Genomic DNA, 24,915 nt, shown 5'->3' with positions numbered 1-24,915 from the left:
TCTGGGCAATGTGATGGATTTATTTTTCCCACTAGAAAGTAATTGGAGATCACTGAGTGGCTCCCAGAATGCCAACTGAGCTCCAAGGTATAAAATACAGGGTCACCAATCCTACTTACCCTACTAATTAATCACAATCTGTCATCTGATTGGGCAAAAAGAAAACAAACTGAATTTATTTACAAATTCACAGGTCTCCTTTCAATGCCGCAAAGGAAATCTCTAGAAATATTAGAAAGTTGCCCAGTTGTTTTTCCACTCCATAGATTTTTTTTTAATCATCTTATTGTTTTCACAGGTCTCTGACCAAAGGCTAGAGGGGGCAGTTATGATTCTAATAATAAACTTCATACCAAATTCTTGTTCATTTGCAGAAAAGGAGTCAGTAGCCAGCTCTGCCACTGCTAACATATTCATTAGTGTCCCTGGTGATTCATGTTTCCATTGTTTTCTGTTTTCTGAGCTGTCTTCAGTTACAATAACCTGGCCATCTGGAAGAAAAAATGTTAACAGGAGAAAAAAATTAAAATGACTTTCTTTTCCTGCTTTTTAATGGATCATAAAATGTTAGAACTGGAAAGTGTCCTTAGAAAACACCTATTCAAATTCCTTATTTTACAGAGTAGGAAGCTGAGGCCAGGGAAGTAAAGTGATTTGGCCTGTCACACACACGTCGAGGGCCCCTTCCCTTTTTTGCATTGTCATCTTAATTATTTTTTCAGTATGAAAATCTTCTTTATATATAAATGTTAAACTGGATTTATTATTCTGCCTTCCTTATTTCTGACTCAGAACTTAGCAATAAATTGCATGATTCCTCTAACCTCTCCTAAAAACCTACTCCAATGCCTCATCACAGCATGCTCATGAACCTGAGTTCTCAAAGGTTACCCCAACAGAGTTTGTCCTCTGTGAAGTCCTACCCAACCAGAAAGAGTGGAGGGTGGGTCTGGCGTTGGTCATGTTCTGGTAAGTCTTGTCCAAGAACCATCCCATCTAAATTTACAGAAACTTAGGGAACCAAAGATTTAGTGCTGGAATGGAAACTCCTTGAGGACAAGAAGTCTCTCACTTTGATATCTGGATCCAGCTGTTGTGATCTTAAGAGGTTTTCCTTTCCAACGCCTTTATTTTGAAAATGAAGAAATCAAAGTTCAGAAAAGTTAAAGGACTTGCTCAGAGTCACCTGGGGAGTAAGTAGAAGAGCTGGCATGTAAGCCCAGGTCTTCTGATCCAAAATACAGTGTTCTTCCCACCTCAGCACTCTGCTCACTGATCATGGAATGCTAAACTTGTCAGTCAAAGTGACTCAAGAAGACCATCTTCTAAGGTTGTGATCTGCACCAGGGAAGGGAATATCCAGACCCATAAAACTACAGATCTGTGCCATACTCCTAAGATTCCCTTTTCCTGTGTAGTTTTATATATGGTTGGGTGATGCTTTATTCTACTATGAAATACTAGACAAGTCAATAATTGAAGTAAATTGCACAACTGCAGTTAACCATTTTCTTCTGATCATTCACTTTGTAGCCTTAACAGCTTGTTTATAATAGTTATGTAAGATATAATGCTCCTCCCTATGTCCACATTATAATGAGGAACCCTAGAAATAAAGTGATGATGTATTTGTAAAGTAGGATGGCATGGAATTCTGAAGTAAAAACAAGAAACAGGCAGGCCTACATGGCAAGATGTAGAAAAGATTTCATAGAAGAAAAAAATGTGAAATTGTAGATTTAAAGATGAAAGAGACTTCAGAGGCTGTTGAACAGAACCCCCTTACTTTGGTAAAGGAGAAAAAGGCTTTATAAAGAAATTAAAAGATGTAATAATAATGATATCTAGCATTTATTTAGAATATTAAGGTTTGCAAAGTGCTTTGCAAATATTACCTCATTTGAGCTGCACAACAATCCTGAGATAGGTGCTATTATTATCTTCATTTTACAGATGAGGAAACCAAGGTAGAGAGTAATTAAAAGTTGTGCCAAGGCTCACACAGCTGGTTAGTGCCAGAAGCCTCATTTGAACTCATGTCTTTAGGACTTCAGCTCTCTGTGTGAGATGGTGCCACCTTGCAGCCCAGGTTCACAAAGCTAATAGGTGTCTGAGTTAGAATTTGAATTGAAGATTTCTTGTCTCCAAATCTAGCTGACTAGCCAATATACCATCTTGATTTTTGAGATGCTAAAAATTACCAAATGAAGTAATTTTAAAATTTCTCTGGAAGACATAAAGGGACAGTAGACTATGGTAGGAAGATTACTAGGATAGCAGTGGGGTCGGATAACCGAGGGTTTGCCTTAGCTCTGGCACTAACTGCCAGGGTATCCTGGGACAAGTTGAAGTAACTTCTCTAGACTTCAGTTTCTTTATTTCTAAAATGAATATACTGGCCTAGATTACTGAAGATATCTCTTTTGACCCTAATTTTCTACAAATAATTTAAGATGAAGGGAAATAAATAATGTGGCTTGGACAATTTGGGGGATGGTGATGAAAATGATGATAAAAATAATCATAGTTCACATTTATATAGCATTACAAAACCCTTTTCTTACTTCAAGCCTCTGAGGACGTGCATGCATTATCATCTTCATATTACAGATAAAGAAACCAAGGTCCAAAACAATTAAATGGAATTCTTAAGGATACTCAGCTAATAAATAGTAGAGTGGAACCTACAACCCAGTCGTTCTGATTCAGAATCCCCTGCGCCTCACATTGGATACAACCCACTTTAAAGACAAAGTAAACCAGATGATACCCTAGAAAGCCTGGGTGGTGACCCTTTTTTGAGCCATGGACCCCTTGGACAGTCTGGGAAAACCTATGGACCCCTTCTCAGAATAATGGTTTTAAAACCCACAAAAAAGTGCATAGGATTATAAAGGAAACCAAATATATTGAAATATGGCTATCAAAATATGAAAAAAAAATTTCAGAGATTCAAGCCACAAGCCTCTGCTGTAGGAGAGATTATCTTTGTGATTTTGTGTCAACTTCCATAAGAACTCTACTTGAAGAGTTACCAAATGTGCCTTCCCAACACAATTGGAGAGTTACAGTCGTTCAGCTTCTTTGTGACATGGATGGCAGTTCAGCCTCTCATCCGTGTCACCGGCAGTCTCCATCATTGGATTTACCTCCATCAGCGGAAGAGCAGGTTGAGACGATGTCTGCCTTCTCTATTATATGTAACAGTGTCTGAGGAGCTTGGACGCTCCAGTGCCGCCTCTTTTCTCCTGTAACGACATCCTGCTTGTCGACAGCTGAAACAGGAAAATAATAAAATAATTCAGAACTCATCAGACTGCATTTTGCCCATCTTATGATGCACTTCCCAGAGCTAGAGTAATGAGAAGTTAGAGACATGTCTACTCTAATTTAATATACACCAAAGAGATTTGTTCCTAATGGCTGGCTCCAATCCAATCTCCTTTTCCAATGGGACTACAGTAAGGGGATCTTCACTGCAATAAGCACCAGGATATCGGAATTCCATGAACCTGTGCCTGGGATGCAGGGACAGCATCAAAGGTGACTGGCTAGATAGAAGAATAGTTATAATAGCAATAGCTAACATTTACGTAGCCCTTTAAGGTTTACAAATATTTCATTTGATCCCTACAAAAATGCTGGGAGGTAGATGCTATTCGACTATCTCCATTTTATAGATGAGGAAACTGAGGCAAACAGAGGTGAAGTAACTTGTCCAGAGTCACACAATTAGTAAGGATCTGAGGCTAGATTTGAATGCAGGTGTTCCTGACTTCAGTGCTTTAATCACTTTGGGAGGTCTAGACTCCACCTGCCAATTGCTTCTAGGTCTCAGAGGAGGAAGTAGTGATGGTAGTTCTTAGTCTAGGATGGGGGACAACCATCCACAGAGACTGCAAAATTGAGGGAACTGAGAGGCAGGGTGGACTGCTGTTTTAACTGTAAAGAGAGCCTTTGTCTGAAGTAAGTATTCTGTCTTCATTAAATACATTGCTATTTGATTTTTGGTTCAACATCATGTAGGACTAGAGAGTAATCAATAGAAAGAGGACTTGAGTTATGTTTGCATAGTTTATTGTTCAGTCATACCTAACTCTTTGTGATCCTAAATGCTGTTTTCTTGGCAAAGATACTAGAGTGGTTTGCCACTTTCTTTGCTAGTGTATTAGGCAAAAAAGAGATCAAGTGACTTTCCCAAGGTCACACAGATAGTGAGTGTCTAAGTCTGGATTTGAACTCAAGTCTTCCTGACTCCAGGTCCAGTGCTTTCTCTGCAGAGCAACCTACCTACTCTGGTTCTACCATTAGGTTAGACCAAAACACCACAATGTACTCAAGGTAGCTAGGGAGCTCGGAGGCATTTGTGGGGTCCTTGATTAGCACCTGGCATGCTGCCTGGCACATAGGAGGTTTTTAATAAATTATTATTGATTGATGAATAAGGAATTTAAAAATATAAACAAGTTCTACGGTTAAACCTAACTGGAAAAATATCATCTATTATACATCAATAAAACCAAGTGTTCAATATACATTTCCCCCAAAATACATAGGTCACCAGGTACATTTCATCATTAATAAAGGAGTCCAAGGCAGAAGAAACTTTTGGAATATAAATGAAAAGTTCAAAAAGCTATATTTGAGTGAACAATAAGAACATGACCTGAAATATTCTAAGAGCAAAGAGGCAAGAAAATATAAGCTACCTCTGGGAGAAATTATAGAACTTATAGCTATTATAAAGGTAAAAGTAAAAGCTATTATAACTATTATAGTATATATAGTATAGTATATTATAGTATATATAGTATAAAAGTAAAAGCTATTATAGCTATTATAAAGGTAAAGGTAAAAGAATCATAATCAACTACAGTACAATTTCCCATATTGGGTTCCATGCAATATTCTGCATGGCATGAATATGAGGTTCTATGAAAAAATCATTAATTATATCAACAATTTCCATCTGAAATATTCAATATGGAACTATATAGCAAAAATACTTATTCCATATGGTAATTTAGGCTATGAAGATAGATTGACATTCCTCTATTTTGCTCTAGTATTTTCACCAACCCCTCCCTTGAGCCCAAAGAGCTCTGAAGCTGGTGGCTTTTGTTTCAGAGAATTAGTTCAGTGCGTATTCTCCTCTCAGGTCTGCCTCTGGCCCTCGTCCCAAGAATGTGTCCAACCCATTGGGCCTATAGGCATAGAGCATGTGATCATATGTGCCACAACATTCTGGAATTGATCCTCCATGAGTCCAGCTTGGGCATTTTATTATTTTTTTAATTTTATTTTTATTATCATTCAAAACATATAATTCCATATTAGTGATTGTTATAGGAGAATACTCATACAAAACTGAGACCCCCAAATAAAACCATAAATACACTGATGTGACAGATAGTATGGTTTGATCCAAATCCATCCTACTCCAACAGATCTTTCTCTGGAGATGGAGAGCATTCCCTGTCATAAGTCTTTCAGGATTGTCCCAGATTATTGCATTGCTGAGAAACTTCTATGGTGAGGGATCGATTTAAAATGGCTTGGTTTAGGGATGGGATATTTCCCCCAATCTTGCCAACAGCACAGCAGAGTGCACAGGGTTTTGGGGGAAGAGTAAAAGGGACAGCCTCCTGCCTGGGGGACCTCCAGGCAGCCTGAGCCCGTGTGTGTTGGGAACTATATGTTTACAGCTTTCTTTTTCCTTTATGCTTTCCTTTTTTATAAATAATAATAGGCTTTAGTAGTTTATTTGAAGCTTAGTGTAGCTTCACAACAGAAAGGAGAAAAAGGTGAGGTGAAATTCAGTTCCCTCTACTCCCCCAGAACCCGAGTTCTATGTCAAAAATCCTCTGGAAAATCCAGTCCCTGAAAGGTCTGAAGGGAGTCCTTGACATCAGGTGGTACCAGACTCTGACATTCTGAGCAGAGAGAGCTTATTTTCAACAGCTCCTTCTGTTCTGCCTCATGGTCTCTGATGAATCCATTTTGAATGCTGGGAGAGGATAGATAAACCCATCCCTCTTCTCCTCCTACTCCCCCCAAAAGAAAAAAATTCATGGCATCCTTTCTGTCCCTGATGAGTTCAGGGGACAGACCAAGGCTAGCTTGTGACAGTAAAACTCCCACCTTGACCACTTCTTGTAAAGGACCCTTCTCTAGGTCCGACACCTCTCAAATACAGAATAGAATAGAATACACTTTCATGAGTTAATATGTCAAAAACATTAATTACATTAATAGAATCTTGTGTCATTGCTTTGGATTATATTTCATGGGTCCATCTCTTTTTCTTAAAAGGTCAGCATACCAATTTTTGCCTATATTTTCCTAAAAGGAAAAAAGTACCTGCTTCTGGACAATATTTTTTTTTTAAATTTTGGTCCATATCATCTTCATCTTCCTTTATAAGCTTATTTTCCTTAAGCTTCATACCATCCTCAAAAGTCAAAGTTTCATTCAGTGCATCTATTTCCTGAAAGAAAACCAGTGCTTAATGAGAAACACCACAAATATTCAGAAAAAAAATTGTGAATTCTCTATCATGTCCCCAGATATATTAAATACAGAGTAGGTATATATAAATTAATAAGCATTAAGTACCTACCATGTGCTAGACACTATGCTAAACATTGGAGATTTAGAGCCAAAAATAAAATACTCTCCCTTCAATCAGTTTAAAGTCTAACAAGGAAGACAGCATATATGCATGTAAATATTAAGAAAATATAAAATGAACTCAAGGAGATCAATAGATTGATTTATAGATAATTTTTACAGAAGATGGCTCCAGTAACTAAGAGGAGAAATGGGGACTTTATGAAGAAAGTGGAATTTGAGCTGAACTTTGAAGGCAACTAGGAAATCCTAGGAGGTGGAGATGAGAGGGGATATCATGCCAGGTATGGGAAAGAAACAGTACAAAAGCCAGGAGAGAGGAGATGGGGTGTTCTGTGTAAGGTAGCCTAAAAGTGGGTAGAAAGAATAACATATGATAAAACTGGAAAAGGAGGTAGGGGCCAGGCTGTGAAAAACCTTCAATGTCAAACAAGAATTTACATTTAATTCTAAAGGTAACAGAAAACCACCGCACTTTACGGAGCAGAGGAGTATGTTTATGATAAACAGGATGATTTCAGAAAGAACTGGGAAGACCTACTTGAACTGATGCAGAGTGAAATAAGCCAAACCAGGAGAACACTGTAACAGCATATTGTGGAATGATCAGCTGTGAAAGAATTAGCTACTCTCAGGAATGCCATGATCCAGGACAATTCTAAGGGACTGAAGACAAAGAATGCTGCCAACCTCCAGGGAAAGAACTGTTGGAGTCAGAATGAAGATGAAGGCATACAAGTTTTCACTTGTTTATTTGGGGTTTTGGTTTTATCTCATGATTCACTTATAAGAAGGAACAATATGGAAATATATTTTGCATATCTCATGTATAACCTAGACTGAATTGCTTGCCAGCTCTGAGAGTGGGGAGAGAAGGGAGGAAGGGAGGCAATTTGGATCATATAACTTCAGAAAACTTATGTGGAAATTTGTTATTACATATAACTGGTAAAAAAATTTAATTGATTTTTTAAAAAAATCTATATCTTCTGTAGCTACGTGGAAGAAGAATTGGAGAAGGAAGAGAAGGAAGAATTGGAGAGGGGAAGAGACTTGAGGTAGATGGCTAATTAGGAGGGTTGCAATGGTATAAGCATAGTAAGTACTTGTTGAATGTTCATAATGAATAATTAGCAAAACTCATTTATAAGGTATTATGGTTTATAAATAATTTTCCTCAACAACAACCATATAAATCTAATCATTATTATCCACAATTTACAGAGAGAAAATCAAAAGCCAGAGAGTCTGAGTAGCATAGTCAGTTCATCCGTGTGAAGCCATGCCTATTCAGAGATTAAACTAGGGAGCACTAAACTATTTTAAAGTTTTGCTACTTTGTTAATCATTCTGGTAAGTGGTATGCTAACAATTCTTCAATTGACCAATCCTACTAATTATATAATATTTCTTTGGCAGGTAGCTGGCACTGTGAAGAGGAAGCTGGACCTGAAATGTAAATCTGGCCTCAGACACCTACAAGCTGTGTGATCCTGGATAAGTCATTTCACCTTGTTTGCCTTTGTTTACTGATCTATAAAGTAAACTGCAAAAGGAATGGCAAACCGCACCAGTATCTTTGCCAAGAAAATCCCAGAAGGAGTTACAGAGAGTGGGGCATGACCAAAAACATCTAAACAAAAGATAGCATTTCTTGTATTTACTCCCTTCTCTCTACACTTGTGTGGTTGCTACCCTAATTCAGGTCCCCATTACCTCTCACTTGGACTGTTTCAATAGTCTTCTTCCTTTATCTTCTATTTTAGAATTAATACTGTGTTCCAAGGCAGAAGAGCTGTAAGAGCTAGGCAATTGAGATTAAGTGACTTGTCTAGGGTCCCAAAGCTAGGAAGTGTCTGAGGCCAGATTTGAACCCAGGAGGTTCTCAATCCATTTCCTTAGAATAATCTAATATCCCTGTCACACCTTTCCCTATCCCAACCCCTTCTCTAATCCCATTGCCAAAATGACCTTGCAAAAGCAGATTATCTGAACACAACAATCTACTACTCAAAAAAAAAACAAAAAACAAAAAACAAAAAACCAAATGGTTCCCCATTGCTTCTAGGACAAAATACAAACTAGTTAGCCTAGCAATTAAGACCAACTGTAATCTGGTTCCAATTAACTTCTTCAGCTTTATTTTACCTTATTCCTTGTCACACACCATCTCTGAATTTAATATGTTGCCTTTCATGTCCCTGCTTTCCCACAAGCCATCTCCCAGCCCTGAAATACACCCCCTTCTCATCTGTATTTCAGGACACATTTTCCTATCAGGTTCCATTCAGAGACTGTTTCTTCTGTCTTGATCCCTCCAGTTGTTAGTGGTTTCTCCCTCCTCAAATAATCCAAGACTTCTTTGTCAGATCTTTTCACTTGCCCTCTCTACTCTGTATTATACTTATTAAAATTCATGTTTATCTGTTTAATGAAATGTAACTTCCTTGAAGGTAAGGTCTCTTCTGTTTTTGCCTTTTTATTCTTGACATCTGGCATAGTCCTTGGCATGTAACACACATGCAAAAAAACTAATAAATATCTGTTGAATTAAATGATATAGAAATGGTTTTCAGTTTATATTATTTATCCCTGATATTTTTTTAATTTTTGAAAATTTTATTTAATTAAATGATTTAGAATATTTTTCCTTGGTTACAAGACTCATGTTCCCTCCCGTCCCCCAACCCCCTCTGGTATCTGACACATCCCTGGGTTTAACATGTGTCATTAATCAAAACCTATTTCCATAATATTAATGTTTGCACTAGGGTGATCTTTTAGAGTCTACTTCCCCAATCATATGTGATCAAGCAGTTGGTTTTCTTCTGTGTTTCTATTCCCACAGTTCTTCCTCTGGATGTGGATAGTGTTCTTTCTCGTAAGTCCCTCTGAATAGTTCAGGATCACTGCATTACTAATCTCTGTCTCTGTGTCTCTGTGTACAATATTCTCCTGGTTCTGCTCCTCTCGCTCTGCATCAATTCCTGGAGGTTGTTACAGACTCCATGGAATTCCTCCACTTCATTATTCCTTTTAGCACAATAGTATTCCATCACCAACATATACCACAATTTGTTCAGCCATTCCCCAATTGAAAGGCATCCCCTCATTTTTCCAATTTTTGGCCACCACAAAGAGCGCAGCTAAGAATATTCTTGTACAAGTCTTTTTCCTTATTATCTCTTTGGGGTACAAACCCAGCAGTGCTATGGCTGGATCAAAGGGCAGACAGTCTTTTATCTCCCTTTGGACATAGTTCCAAATTGCCCTCCAGAATGACTTGTTCATGTGCTTTATTGATAGTTTTAATTTCATCATCTGAAAATTGCCTATTCATGTACCTTGTCCATTTATCAACTGGAGAATTATCTCTGATATTTTTATTTGTGTTCAGGGGGACTCTGGAATAATTGAGATCGCCTATATTAAGGATGTGAGTTCAGTTCAACTCAACATTATTAAGTATCTACTATATGCCAGGCACTGGGGATATAAAGGCAACAAAGAAATGTTCCCTATCCTTCAGTTAGACAAGGGCAGGTGGGGAATTAAAACTCATGGTACCTTGTCTTAAAAGATCAATGAGAGAACTAAGGTTCTGAGATATTTTCTTAAAGATTTAGTTAAGTATGCAAAGTGCTTTTCATCCTAACCTATTTTTATTTGATCTTAATAGAAAGTTGTTTATAATTTTCCATTTGGTAAATGGTCAAAGGACATGAATAGGCAGTTTTTAGATGAAGAAATCAATGCTATCTGTAGTTATATTTTTTTAATGTTCCAAGTCATTCTTAATTAGAGAAATGCAAATTAAACAATTCTGAGATACCGTCTCACATCTATCAAATTGGCCAGTATGACAGAAAAGGGAAGTGATAAGTGTTGGGGAGGTTATGGAAAAAATTGGAACATTAATGCACTGTTGGTGAGGTTGTGATCTGATCCACCCATTCTGGAGAGCAATTTGGAACTATGCCCAAAGAACCCTAAATCTGTGCATATACTTTAGGGCCTAAAGAGATCAAAAAGAAGGGAGAAGGACTTATCTGTACAAAAAATTTTTGTTGAAGCTCTTTTGGTATTGGCAATGTATTGGAAATTGAGGGGTTGTCCATCAATTGGGGAGTGGCTGAACAAATTGTGGTATATGATTGTATTGAAGTACTATTGTGTTATTATATAAGAAATGACATGCAGGATGATTTTGGAAAAGTCTGAAAAGACTTACCTAAACTGATGCAAAATGTAGTGAGGAGAACCAGAAAAACATTTTACACAGTGACAGCAATATTGTTTGGTGAACAACTGTGAATGACTTAAGTTATTTTCAACAAGGCAGTGATTCAGAGTCTTATGATGAAAAATGCCATCTGCCCTTCTTTCTTTTCAATACAGACTAAAACTAACTTTTTCTTTCTTTCTTTCTTCCTTCCTTTCTTCCTTCGTTTCTTCCTTCCTTCCTTCCTTCCTTCCTTCCTTCCTTCCTTCCTTCCTTCCTTCCTTCCTTTCTTTCTTTCTTTCTTTCTTTCTTTCTTTCTTTCTTTCTTTCTTTCTTTCTTTCTTTCTTTCTTTCTTTCTTTCTTTCTTTCTTTCTTTCTTTCTTTCTTTCTTTCTTCCATTCTTCCTTCCTTCCTTCCTTCTTTCTTTTCTCCTCTTTCTCCTTTCTCTTCTATAAAATGATTAATATGAAAAAATATTTTATATTATTGCACATGTAAAATTAAATTTGATTGCATACTGTCTCATGGAACGGGGAAGGTTAAGAGGGGGAGGGAAGATGGGGAGGAGGGAGAGAAGTTGGGACTCAAAATTTTATGGAAATGAATGTTAAAATTGTTTTTACATATAATTGGGAAAAAATAAAATATTACAAAAAAGTCATAGAAAGAAAATACCTATACATTTAGAAAAAATAATCAAATGACAGAATTCATTTAAGAAGATTATCTCAAAAAATATGAGGAGATATTTTTGTCTTAGAATCTTAGAGTTTAAAGAGATCCTCAAATAAATTTTTCATAATCATTTTTTTAAACCCTTGCCTTCCATCTTAGAATCAATACTACATATTGGTTCCAAGGCAGAAGAGTGGTAAGTGCTAGGCAATGGGGGTTAAGTGACTTGCCAAGGGTCACACAGCTAGGAAATATCTGAGGTCATATTTGAACCCAGGACCCCCATCTCTAGGTCTGGCTCTCTATCCACTGAGCCACCAATATGCCCCCTATCATAATCATTCTTAAGCAAGAATTTCCTCTATAGCATATGGGACAAGTGATCACTCAGCCTTGGAGATTCCCACTATGGAGAAACACACCATCTCCTTTGTGTTGTTCCGCGTTTTCAGTTATGTCTGACTGACTCTTCATGACGCCATTTGGGGTTTTCTTGGCAAAGATACTGGAGTGATTTGCCATTTCCTTCTCTATCTCATGTTACAAATAATGAACTGAGGCAGACAGGGCTAAGTGACATGCCCAGAGTCACAGAGCTAGTAGGTGTCTGAGGCCAGATTTGAACCGAGGAAGATGAGTCTTCTTGACTCCAGGCCTGGCACTTTATACACTATGCTGCTTAGCTGCCTTCTACCATCTCCTAAGAAAGCCCAATCCATTTTGGGGAAATTTTAACCAAAATCAAGCCCAAACTTGTATCCTCACAACTTTCATCCATTACTTTTAGTTCTATGGTCTGAGGCCAAAAAAGAACAAACCTAATCCCTTTTCCATGTAATAGCCCATTATATACTTAAACATAGGAATCATTTCCTTCTTCCCCCAGATTTTCTCTTCTCCAGGGAAGACAATCCCAGTTTCTTCAAAATGTTATCCTAACACAAGATCTGAAAGCCTTTTGCCAACTTGCTTTCCATCTTGCAGACACTCTCAATCTTACAAATGCCCTTCCTAAAATGCAGGATGCAAAACTGAACACGATACCCCAAAGCTAGTCTAACAGGGAAAAGAAATATTTTAATATAAAAACCCCAAATGAGAATTTTTTAAAATATATTCATTTTATCACCTATGTATTATTTCATAAGAATATTTACCAAAATACCCTTTTTAAAATGAACAGATGCAAAATAGAAATGCAAAGTCATTAAAGTCATACCTCCTCCCCTTGCATGGTGTTTTCATCAGTAATGCATTTGTTTAAATTTATTTCAAACTTTATACCTCCCTAAAATTAAAAAAAAAGAAAAAAGAAATCTTTTTATTTTTTATTTAATATTCTGTTGAAATTCACAATTAGAACAGTCCTTGAGAGCATAAAGATACTTGTAAACTCTCAGACAACTCCACAAAAACATAGTTTTTTTAAAAAAGTGTATAAGTTAAATCCAGCTGTAATGATGGAGGTCCATGGTCAAAAAAAGATAACAGTGCCCATTACCTTAACCTTATATTTCTGTTCTAGCATCTTCCTTTCCTGGTTGCTCTGTAGCCTGATTTGTTCCAATTTTCTTTCAGTGTCCTGAAAGGGCAAAGAAAATCAAAGGATTTTTAAGGCACAATTGTATGTACAGAGCCCTAAAAGCATAATGCACTTTGAAAATGAACTGACTTTCAGACTGAGTCAATTGTCAATTCCCTTGTAAACCAATGTCTCTTGAAAGTGATTTACTGCACATTTGTGCCTCTAAGTGCTGTCAACATCTGTTATTCTGATTGGAAACCTCAGCCTAACATAAGCATGAATAAGTGACTCTCGTTTTTCCTGTACAAAGGTCTGTAATTTGATATTGCTAATCCCTTGTCTCTTAAAATGCTTTCTTTTATATAGATGTGACACACAATAAGGAAAGCAATAAATGGAAATAAGAATTTATAAGACAGAAAAACTGGATGTGATTATTTGCTTCACATAACATTCACTGGAGGTCTCTATTAAAAAGAAAGCTCTCCAACTATATTTAAAATACTCTTTACAAATATTTGATTTAAACACAACATATGTACTATTTATTGTACTAAACCCACTTCTTTTTTTACTTCTTTCCTGAGCCAACTTCTGTGTTGAGTTCAGTTAATTCTGGGTTATTGGGAGATGTTTCTTGAAGACTTCAGTGGATCTGTGACTTTGTAGACACTAACTAGCCCATCTGTGTTTGAACTGAGTGCAGCCCAAAAGAGATTAAAATGAATTGGGGAAGCATTTAATTAAAATATGACAGAATGTAGATAATGTTAATATGTAGTTTTCCAAGTCAGTAATTCATAGGGCAGCTCGGTGGTGCCACAGATAGAATACCAGGCCCAGAGTCTGGAAGACTCATCTGCCTGAATTTAAATTTGTCCTCAAACACTTAATAGCTGTATGACCTTGTATAAATCACTTAATCCTATTTGCCTCAGTTTCTTCAACTATAAAATGATCTAGAGAAGGAAATGACAAATCACTCTAGTGTCTTAGCCAAGAAAACCCCAAGTGAGATCATGAAGGGTTAAACACAACTGAAAAACAACTGAACAAGAAAAGTCACTACCAGAGGGATTTTAATATGGTTTAGTGGTCCTAGTTTCTATTTGAGTTTGCCATTGGTGGCATAGGATTCTTATACGTGTCTTCCCATAAATTCTTCTTAGGGAGATGGTCCTCTTCTGATGCTTTTTGTATATATATCAGTAGGCAGTGCTTCTCTCTCACTGTATGACAAACATAGCCCCTCTTTTTTTGGTCAAATAGCTCCAAGATGATTCCAATATGTCTTGTGTCTGAATGATTAGTAACATTCTTCCGCCTGTTGCACATATCTCTGCATTGCCATTTTTGGAGACTCACCATTTGGAGGATATGAAATTCTTATCATTTGTAGCCATAAAACATCATTGAAAGAATAGTAAAATGCTCAAATGGAGCTGTGACAATCAAATGAGATATTTGTGAAGCACTTGGCACAGTGCCTGGCCCATAATAGGCACTCCATTAATGCTTGTTTCCTTCCTTTTTTCCTCATCAACCCAATGGCACAGATATGAACTTACCCACACCTACCCAACCTATTCTTCTCGTATCCATGTCCTTCCTTAAATTCACTGCAGGAGCTTCTACCAGAAGTGTGGGTTGTCTTTCTCTGGTCATTGCAGGGATCCCAAGTGCTCTCCACATTACTAGTCTGTCTTCATTTCTTTGTCAGCATCCCTTATCTAGTTCTTTTTTGAAGTTCCTTATTTGTTATGTGTCCTTTGAGTATTTTACATTTTCAACTCTTTTGTGACTCTAGTATTCCTTAACTCATTACTAACAATGCTGCATTAAAAATATTAGTCTTTTTTTTTTTTCAGAATAAATTTGAAGGACTTCCGGGTAAACATGGCTGCAATCTAGATGCAAATCGCTTCCTCTCCCGGCACCGAGCAAAATAGACTACCTCAAAAGAGCATAAAAATCACCTTTGGAAGAACGGAGGGACTCTCCAGTACCCCACAGAAATGAAGGTATGTGGGGTTTGAACATTTCCACACTATAAGAAGGAGGAAAATCGTGCACAAAAACGTGAACTGAGCCTCCCTTCCCCCCCCCCAACCTCCTCCACCAAACCAGAGTAGGGTATCAGAGCGCTCACTGGGACAACGAGTGAGTGAGGAGCGTCTCTGTCTGATGGGGGCACACCAGGGTCCTTGGGATCTAAAGGCTACAAGGAAACGACCTCTTAGGGAGGTTCCACGGGAGAACCCTGGGAACTAAAGAGTGCACAGACAGAGAGCGCCCTGCAAACTGGGAACAGTGAGGGGTCTCGAGAGTCTGTAAAAACTGCCTAAGGCCAAAGCATTGCCCCTCACTGTAGTGAGGAGGGGTGGGGGCAAGCCAGGCTCCCTGGAAACTGACAGGGAATAACAGAGTTCCACTCCTCAGAGCGGTTTTACAGGAGATTCCTGCACAGGGGTGAGAAGAGATCAAAGAGCACTGGGGCAGGAGCACTGAACACAGGGGCAGGCGTGCTAAGAAACCTTGGAGGCTGGGAAGAATTAGTCTGAGGCAACCTAAATTCACAGAAAACCCACTCATATCACCCAGACCTCAGACCAAAAAGGAAAGGGGAATAAAACCACCAAAGAAATGGCTCACACAGCCCAAAATCAAGCCTTTAAGAAGAAAGGGAAAAAAGTGACTATTGAAAACTTTTATGGTGGGAGTACCCAAGGAAAAGAAGAGAAAGAGGATGAAATCCAAACAAAATCAAAACAGGCCTCCCAAAATGGAAATTATCCACAAGCTCTGGAAGAACTCAAATTGGAGCTTACCCAAAAGATGGAAACCTTCTGGAAAGAAAAATGGGAGAAAGAGATCAGCAGTCTGATAGACAAGACTTCACAATTGGAGAAAGAGCTGGAAGCGTCTAACAGAAGGGCGGACCAAGCTGAAAAGCAAAACCAGTCCCTAAAGACCAGAATTAAGCAACTGGAAGACAGTGATCTTGCAAAACAGCAAGAATTAATAAAACAAAGCCAAAAAATTAATGAATTGGAAGAAAACATAAAATATCTCACAGAATAAATTTGAAGTATTTAAAGGATCTTTGCAATTTTCCAAAGGCAATTCAGTGCATTCCTCTTTTCTTATTTATTTCTAGGCCCGAAGAATTTTCCATTTGCAGTGTCTACAATATGTGCTTGTGTGTGCATGCATACATACATGTGTACACATGGGATATATATGTATGTGTTTGTGGATATATACGTGTGTGGCTATATATAGGATATGTTTCCATGAATATATGTTTATATACACATATACATTTATAATAAACAAATATATAGAAGTGTACCAATGGGAAAACTCTACATGTTGTTCATTCAACAGCATGTCAAAGTCTGGATAATGGGAATTTTTAAGCCACTTGGTTTTTATAGTGTGGATGATTGGATAAGACTCTTTTTGGTGGTTATAGATCTCGTCCAAGAGCCTCTGAACATTTCATAGTTCGAGGTGTGAACACCCCCAAATAAGCCCTTGCCAGTGCCTCTCATCTCCAGACCCAAAGCTAGCTATTGAGTGCATCTCATCCAATCAAGATGTGACGTGAGCAGTCCCCTGGGCCTGTACACTCGGGTTAAACTGCTGCTATCCATCTGTTACTGTGAAAACCATGGACCAGATACAGGGGTCAGCTCAGACCAGCCATGCCAATTCTGAGTAACAGAAAGCATCTGCAGGAACCACATCCCAACCAACATGGCTCTGCCATGAAGAGACTTTCAGGTATCACACAGAACTGACTTCTCTCTGATACTGGACAAACCCTGGGAATAGAGTTTTCGATGCTGGTTTTGTAATTAAACCACCTTTACCATTGTTTCAGTTTTGCCTTCTTTGTCTTGGCACAACTCCATGTTTGGGCATTGGGCTTAGAGTCGTGTAAGAGACTTTCCCCATCGTGCCATGACTTATCCTCACTCTTCAAAAGAATCTTTAAAGCACCTGAGGCGTACCTTGGGTTATCCTTGTGTCCTAGGAGTGGGTTGTCTACAGATGTAATTGGAATAATATCAAATGTCCTCTTCAAATGGAAACAACTGGAGCACATTGCCATCCAAGGGAATCCTTCAACACAGACTCTACACTGGATCCCTTCAAGGGCAGCAGTGAACATTTTTGGCAAGCATTTGTCTCCCTGTTATATGCCTCACCCAATATTAGTGATCAGAGATACACTGAACAAGTTCATCTCTACCATTGTATCACTGAAGGAATCGTGAATAATTTTGATGTACGTATCAGTGTACTTCCTACTCTCAGGTAGCATTCTGCTCTACCAAATAAAATGCTATTTATAATCAACTAGCAAAAGCCACAGTGAGATTCTATATCCACTACATTTTCAGGCAACTGTGTAATTGTAAAGATGTGATCTGCTGTGGAATATTGCTTGCAAAAGCCTTCCTGTTCTCTACTAATACCCTCATTGATATGCCTTTGATGTCAGTATTGACGATTCTCATAAAATTGTATACAGATGCAAAAGTCAGTATATAGGTCAGTAGTAATTAGAATCCTAATGATCTCATTTTTCTAGTATTAATAAAGTCCAAGATTTTTCCATGCCTTTTGTATCTTCCATGATATCAATCATCAAAGGTAGTCAGTTCTCAGCACCACCACAATTAAGTTGCTGCCAGTACAGACCTCCTGGACATACAGCTGGCCTCATCCAACTGCATTTCCTATCTTCACTCTCCATGCTATGCCTATGTCTTCTCTCAGCACATTTGAGATTGGATATTGGAGTCCAAGTATGGTGCTTTCATTGACCACTTCATCAATTCCTTTATTTGCCCCTTTAGAAAGACTTGTGAGTCATCCTTCCACTGAGGTGCAGTGTTTTATGTATATTTGTTGGTTTTCTGGTTTTATTTCCAACAAGAATGTCAAGATGGATACAGTTTGTGGAGGAATTCCATGCAGACTGGAACGACCTGCAGGAAATGATGCAGAGTGAAAGGAGCAGAACAAGGAGAACATTGTACACAGAGACCGATACACTGTGGTACAATCGAATGTAATGGACTTCTCTACTAGCAGCAATGCAGTGATCCTGAACAATTCTGAGGGACTTATGAGAAAGAACACTATCTACATTCAGAGGAAGAATTGTAGGAGTTGAAACACAGAAGAAAAACAACTGCTTGACTACACGGGTCAAGGGGATATGATTGGGGATGTAGACTCTAAATGAACATCCTAATGCAAACACCAACAACATGGAAATACGTTCTGATCAAGGACACATGTAAAATCCAGTGGAATTGCACATTGGCTACAGGAAGGGGTGGGGGGAAGGGAGGGAGGGAAAGAATATGATTCTTTTAATCAAGGAAAAATGTTCTAAATTGACTAATTAAATAATATTTTCAAAAATTAAAAAAAATTTAAAAGATGGAAACAGTTCAGTCTCTTCAGTAGCAAGTCCACTCATTCGTTTATTTAAAAGCATTTACTAAACTCCATGGTGATTGTCCAAAGGTCCCATCTTTAGAGTCCTGGTAGCAAAGATAAAGTTTATAGTTAACCTAAAAACTGAGTGGTTGATTGCACAAGAGATCTCTGCCTCTTTCTGCCATTCTTGACTATCACAACAGAAGAAGAGGGCTGCAACTGAGAGAAGATCATTTGATATTTTTTAGTATTTTTTCTGCATATTTGTCATATCCAAGTAATTTGTTACTTCGCGGTCAGCTTACTAGTGATGAACTTCCCCTGATTTAGCTATGCTAGTTCTCAGAAAACTTAGGACAATCTGTTGCCAGTGCCATATTCACATTCTTTCTAGCATACTAGAACCTGCTTGAGTTTCCTTCCTGTTGCCATAGCTTTCAAAAACCTGGCATCACCTTCACACCATAATGAAGTGTTAGAGTTGGACTCTAGGAGTGATTAGAGAAATGGCTGGTTTTAAAAATATGGGTTTGTTTCAGGACACTTCATCCACTGCTCAGTTTATCAAATTCAATGCTTCCCTTTCTCTTCCATCCACTTTAGTTCTGGTCCAAATATTTTGTCAGCCTATAGCATTTGTCCAAGATAAACAACACACCAATAAAGTAGCTTGGTTGGCTATGTACTTTATTGCCTTCCATACCGTGATTTTTCATCCACTTGCTTTTTTCCTGTATGGATTATTAGGCCAAACTCCGTTGAGTATTATGGCTCTTGTTTAAGCTATTCTTATATCCAAGATATTGGTAGATATTTCAAAACTTTCTTGGATCTGTCTCATCAATATAAACATTCTTTTCAATGGTTCAGTTGGCAACCCATTGTGGCAACTCCACGTCTTCCTTCTTCTAAATACTCCATAAGATGTTCCTCCACCATTCTAAAGGTCTTCATCTAGACTTCTTAATGTTGCATGGATGCCAACATGCAGAGCCTGCCTGTTAGTTATTCTTCAGCCTTGCTACACAGCCAATCCACCTCTTTTTCCCATCACAGATCTCTTTCTGAAGATATCCAGGACATTACTCTTCCTGTGCACTCTTCAATATTCAGATGTCACAGACAGCTCATATATCCATATCCTTCTTCCATTGACCTTTGGGTAATCTGAAACTTTAATTCTTCAAAGACTATTGAAACTACTTGGCTTGAAGTAATTTCACATCACTGGATAATGTTAAAAAGATAAGCCTTTGGTTCATGGGATCTTTTGAGGCAAAGTATAATATTATAAATGCAATCTATCCCTATATCTTTTTGACCTTTTAATTCACTTTAGGGCCCAGTTCTTTGCTTCTCAGCAGTGCCTACCCAAGACATATGTACTGATGAGCTGGTTCCATGGATTAAACTCCCAACCCACAGGAAACAAATATTTACGTGCCTGCTATCTTCCAAGAGTTATACTACACAAATGTTTAACAAATATTATCTCATTTGATCCTCTCAACAACTACTCTGCAAAGTAGGGGCTGTTATTATTATTCCCTTTCTTATAATTGAGGAAACGGAGGCATACAGTGGTTAAATGGTTTGCCCAGTATTAAATAGCTAGCAAGTCTCTGAAGTCAAATTTGAACTCAGATCTTTCTGACTCCAGTCCCTGTATTCTAACCATTGTGCCACCTGGCTGCCTCCTAAAAACCTAGACAATAGGAATTCTTCCTGTGTGGAGAAAACTATTCTAAGTGATTATAGATCTTGTAGAGTGGGCTTTGCAGGGTTCCCAAGCTTGATGCAACTGGCATATTGTCGTTTGCAAACAGGAGCATCTGGAGGGCTTCATAGTCCTTAAGAAATTCCTTTTCCCTTTTTCTGCTCAGCACTAGAAATCCTCCATTATAGTGACAACATCTTGGCAAACATGAATCTTCTTGTTTTTTGCCTCAAAGAACTGTTAGTCTATCCACATGGGCATCCAGATAAAGGTATGTGTGAAAGGCAAAGCAGCAGGCTTTCACAAATGATATTCTATAACAGGTCACATCTTTACAATCACAAAATTGATTGAAAGTTGTGGAGAAACAAGATTTCACTGTGCTTATTATTTGTCAACTGTAAAAAAAAAAAGACTTTGACTTGGCAGAATATCTCCAGAGGGCCTCCTGTTCATTTCTGTCATGCATATTTTAATTTTTTTCACATGCACATTTTTTAGTCATACAAGAGTTCTTGTAAGACATAAAGATAGCTCTATTTTCCCATGTAAAAATAAATGACAAATGGGGAATTATAAAATAAAATATTTATTAAAATATATAAGGATAATAAAGGATTTCTAATTCTAAGGGATTTTAAATCCACCCAAATAAACTCCCTGATTCCACAAGGAATCCTGTGTTTCACAGGCTATGCTACTCCTCCCTGATCTGACTAACCCAAATTTATACCATCTAAATTAAAACTACTGCCATTATCCTTATAATTCTTAATTTCACCTTCAAATTAAAAAATATCAAAGGCTAACTGGTTGAGTATCAACAAGAATCAAGTTAGAACTCTGAGTCTTAACAGACTCAGTACAAACCAAGTCCAGGTTTTTCTTTGGTCTTCGCAGAGTTAAATCAATCTATAAAAACTGCAATAGTCAATAATATTTCTAAGTTGGGCAAGGAAAACACTGAGCTTCTTCAGGTCTTTCCCTCGTACAGAGAGAGACGCAAAGATGTTACCTCCTCCAGCCCTGAGAGAGTCTGAGTGTGTGTCACTGCCAACTGCCAAAGAGAGTAATTGACATAGAAAAACTGTTATAAATGTCAGCAGTTGAAATTAATATGCTCTCTCAGCTCTGCTTCAAACTCCAGTTCTTTCTCAAGCAGCCACTCTACTTTTTATCCCTAAACTAATAAAATAATACTTATTTTCTAATATCATCCTTATACCCACGTGTATAAAATCTTTATAAAAAACAATCTAGTAAATTTAAATATATATATATATATATAGGAAATACCCAAAAGGTATTTCCCATTTTATTCAACCAAATCAATGGATTTTTTTTATTGTTGACAAATAATAAGCACAATGAGGTATTATTGCCTCTGCATCTTTCAAACAATTGTGCAACTGTGAAGATGTGACTTGTTGAAGAATAACATTCATCCTCCTCTTTTCTTTTCACATATACTTTGATGAAAGTGTCTTTGATAATTGGGTAGATGAATTCAATAAAAATTTCATAGAGATGGAAAAGCAAGCATATAGTTTGGTAGTTATTAAAACTTTCTTGGTCATGTTTTTAAAAATGCATGTGCATAGACTAACAACTCTTTGAGGCAAAAAACAAGAAGATTCATAATTGCCAAGCTGTTGTCACTATAATGGAGGATTTAAAACAATAAGGTCCAAGTTTTCCCTCCTCCCTACTGTGAATTTTAAAAGTCTCCATCTTGGTCTAGCACCCAAAAATTGTGCACACCCACACTACACGGGCATGTGCTAGTCAATGACAAATCAGAAATAACTAACTGCCCACCTGGGCTGTCCTAAGCCAAGCTAGAGCCAACCATTGGATTTGTGAGACACAGGAAGTGAGGTAGGGAACAGCCTCTGGAATTCGCTCACTTCCTGGGGAGAAAGCTAGACGGGAGTTGGTGTTAGGAGCTTGGACAGAGAGGACGCCCGCAGACAGCTTTCCTTCAGAGCGGTCACGTGAGTTAAGGACTGATTCTTTCCACCTGGGCCTTTGGGCCTAAAACTCCCTCTGCCTTGGTCAGAGGTTGAGTAGCCCCTTTCCCTTTTCTCTTCTCTCCTTCTCTCCCTCTCCCTTCTCTACTCCCAGTGTGATTAAACCTCCATATACTCCATTCTGACTTGAGTGTTTCATTTTAGGAATTTCATAAGTAAATTCCTTGGCGGCCATTGTTCAATATTACATAAATCCTGTAGCCACATTTGTAACCATTACAATATTATAATCTCTCCCAGAAGCCTAAAATTTCTACCATTACAGTTGGCGAGCCACTACGGGAAAAAAAGAACTATATCAGTCTTCTGATCTCCTTACTAATCACCTGGGAAAAGTCCCACCCTGGCTACCCCCTCTGGCTCCTGGCCCTGCCTTAGTGCTTGGAAGGTTTCTAGAACCTCAATAAATTTCCTGAATTTTTTTGCCCTTTCACCCCACTTATTACTCACTCCGTCAGTCCTTTTACCAAATACCTTGGCTTAAAGACACAGCTGCCAGAACAGGTGAGTATAAAACACCTTTTCTCTTTTCCCTTTACCCCTTAAGTTAAATTGGGGTCAACAGGATTTTTTTTTCCTTCTCCTCTTTGTCTCTCATTTCCGTCTCCTTTTACTTTAAGGAGGTGGCTCAGTAGATTGAGAGGCAGGCCAGGCTTACCTAATCAACTGATTAGCAACTAGGAACCTCAGGAGAAGGAGCTCTTAGGAGCTCCTAGCCCGCAAAAAAAAAAAAAAACAGCTGAATACAGCTAGGGAGCTAACTTAAAACCCATTTTTTTTTTCGGTTTCTTGGCCTTTCTAGTCTTAAAAATTTAGTGGGCTTTGCTCAAGGAAGATAGCACATGGTCCTAGCGGTTTTAGCCTGAGGGCTAAAGAAGATTGCTGAGACCCACCCATAAACACACTTTGTAAAAGAAGGAGAATTTACAATACAATAGGCCCTTAGCCTGTATAGGGTTGTAGACTAGGGAGCCACCTTCTGTAAAAAAAAAAAAACCTGTGGAAAGTTTGTTGCTTTGCCCTGCTCCCCACGTGCTTTGTGAAATTACAAAATATACATATAAAAATGAGTACTACATCCTTTGACAATTATATGGCAGCAGAAGAAGTAGGGGCATTGAGGAATGAAGGATACCTCCAAATTTTTATATTAATAGGTACTGTCATTTTTGTAATCCTCAATACTATATTTAGAGATGAAAAAATAAGAAAAATTGAGGATAAAATGCAAGCCCAATTAGAAGATCTAAAAAGTCTCTTACAGGATCAATTGGCAAACAACCACTCTACCAGAAACAGACCTGTTTCTGAACCTTTGAATGAGGAAATTTCCTTCCCTGAAATAGAGAAAGAAAACACCTTCCCTATAGCCCAGTTAACAGACTGCTTCTCTCGTGTAGTGCAAATCTTGTCTTAATTTAATCCCCAAAACCCTTCCCCTGCAATCCCAGTTTCTCATGTTCCTTCTCCTACAGAAAACCAAATTCCAATGCAAGGGAGATCTTGTCCTTCTAGAGAAACCTGTCCTTGTCAAACTGACCCACAGGTGCAAAATTCAACTAGAGGCCTGTTTCCTCTAAGAGAAGTACCTGAAATAGGATGGAATGGGGATGTGGTGACTTTAAGACATAGGTCTATTCATAAAAATGGTCATTTTGGCACCCAGGGCATCGTGGACTCTGTCAAGAGAGTATGGATAGCCCCTGGTATAACTACTGTAGCCTCTAAAGTGTGTTCATCCTGCCCTACCTGCCAGGCATATAACCAACATGCCTTTCATGGCAAAGCCTTTGGTGGACGTCCTCTGGCTTACACACCTTTTGAGCACCTGCAGATAGATTTTATAACGATGCCAAAGGCTGGACAATATAAATTTTGTTTGGTCATAGTAGACCAACTGACCAGATGGCCAGAAGCATTTCCTACAGCCCGAGCCACAGCAGCTTTTGTTGCTAAGGTGCTTTTAAAAGAAATTATTCCTCGCTTTGGCCTACCAGCACGTATTGACTCCGATAGAGGGAGTCATTTTACCGATTCTGTCTTAAATCAAATATATTCTTGCTTGGGGATAACTCCAAAATTCCATGTTCCATATCATCCCCAGAGTTCAGGCCAAGTTGAGAGGATGAACAAAGAACTTAAAACTATGATTGGAAAATTATGCACTGAGACCCATTTAAAATGGCCTGAAATTCTCCCTTTGGCCCTATTTTATCTTAGAAGCAGGCCTAGAGGAGACTTACATATTTCACCATTTGAGATGCTTTTTGGACATCCGCCTATACAGGCTAAGCCTTTCTCCCCGGCTTATACATCGCTATTAGGGGGAGATATTACTATTGCTTCCTATATACAGGAATTACAGCACAAACTGCGTGAGCTACATGAATCCGGAGCTGCAGTACAAGCTGGACCATTAGACTTTTCACTTCACGACCTGAACCCAGGAGACAACGTGTATATAAAGAACTTCCAGCGTACAGGAGCAACCCAGCCTTCCTGGGAAGGACCATTCCAAATATTGTTAACTACTCCAACATCTATAAAGGTTGGAGAAAAGGACTCTTGGATTCACTGTTCTCATGTAAAGAGAGCATCTTCTGTTGAGACTGATTGACTGTATCCTATACATGCATTGGAGATAACTACCCATTG

General features: G+C 38.2%; 1 protein-coding gene across 3 annotated transcripts in view; it reads right to left on the bottom strand.

Annotated features, from left to right (window-relative positions):
* Nucleotides 1-24,915, bottom strand: part of NEK5 (NIMA related kinase 5) — a 114,747-nt gene that overhangs the window by 15,173 nt on the left and 74,659 nt on the right. For all 3 annotated transcript variants that reach the window (XM_056794813.1, XM_007495380.3, XM_007495384.3), the window contains exons 17-21: nucleotides 13,030-13,110; nucleotides 12,748-12,816; nucleotides 6,361-6,487; nucleotides 3,150-3,275; nucleotides 354-491 (exon numbers count right to left, since the gene is read on the bottom strand). In XM_056794813.1, coding sequence (XP_056650791.1) covers nucleotides 354-491; nucleotides 3,150-3,275; nucleotides 6,361-6,487; nucleotides 12,748-12,816; nucleotides 13,030-13,110 — 541 coding nt within the window. The remainder of the gene's footprint in view (nucleotides 1-353; nucleotides 492-3,149; nucleotides 3,276-6,360; nucleotides 6,488-12,747; nucleotides 12,817-13,029; nucleotides 13,111-24,915) is intronic.

The sequence above is a fragment of the Monodelphis domestica genome, chromosome 4, assembly GCF_027887165.1.
Source record: "Monodelphis domestica isolate mMonDom1 chromosome 4, mMonDom1.pri, whole genome shotgun sequence".
Taxonomy (NCBI): Eukaryota; Metazoa; Chordata; class Mammalia; order Didelphimorphia; family Didelphidae; genus Monodelphis; species Monodelphis domestica.
The sequence above is the reverse complement of the archived record's forward strand: the minus strand, read 5'-3'. Positions and strand labels throughout refer to the sequence as shown.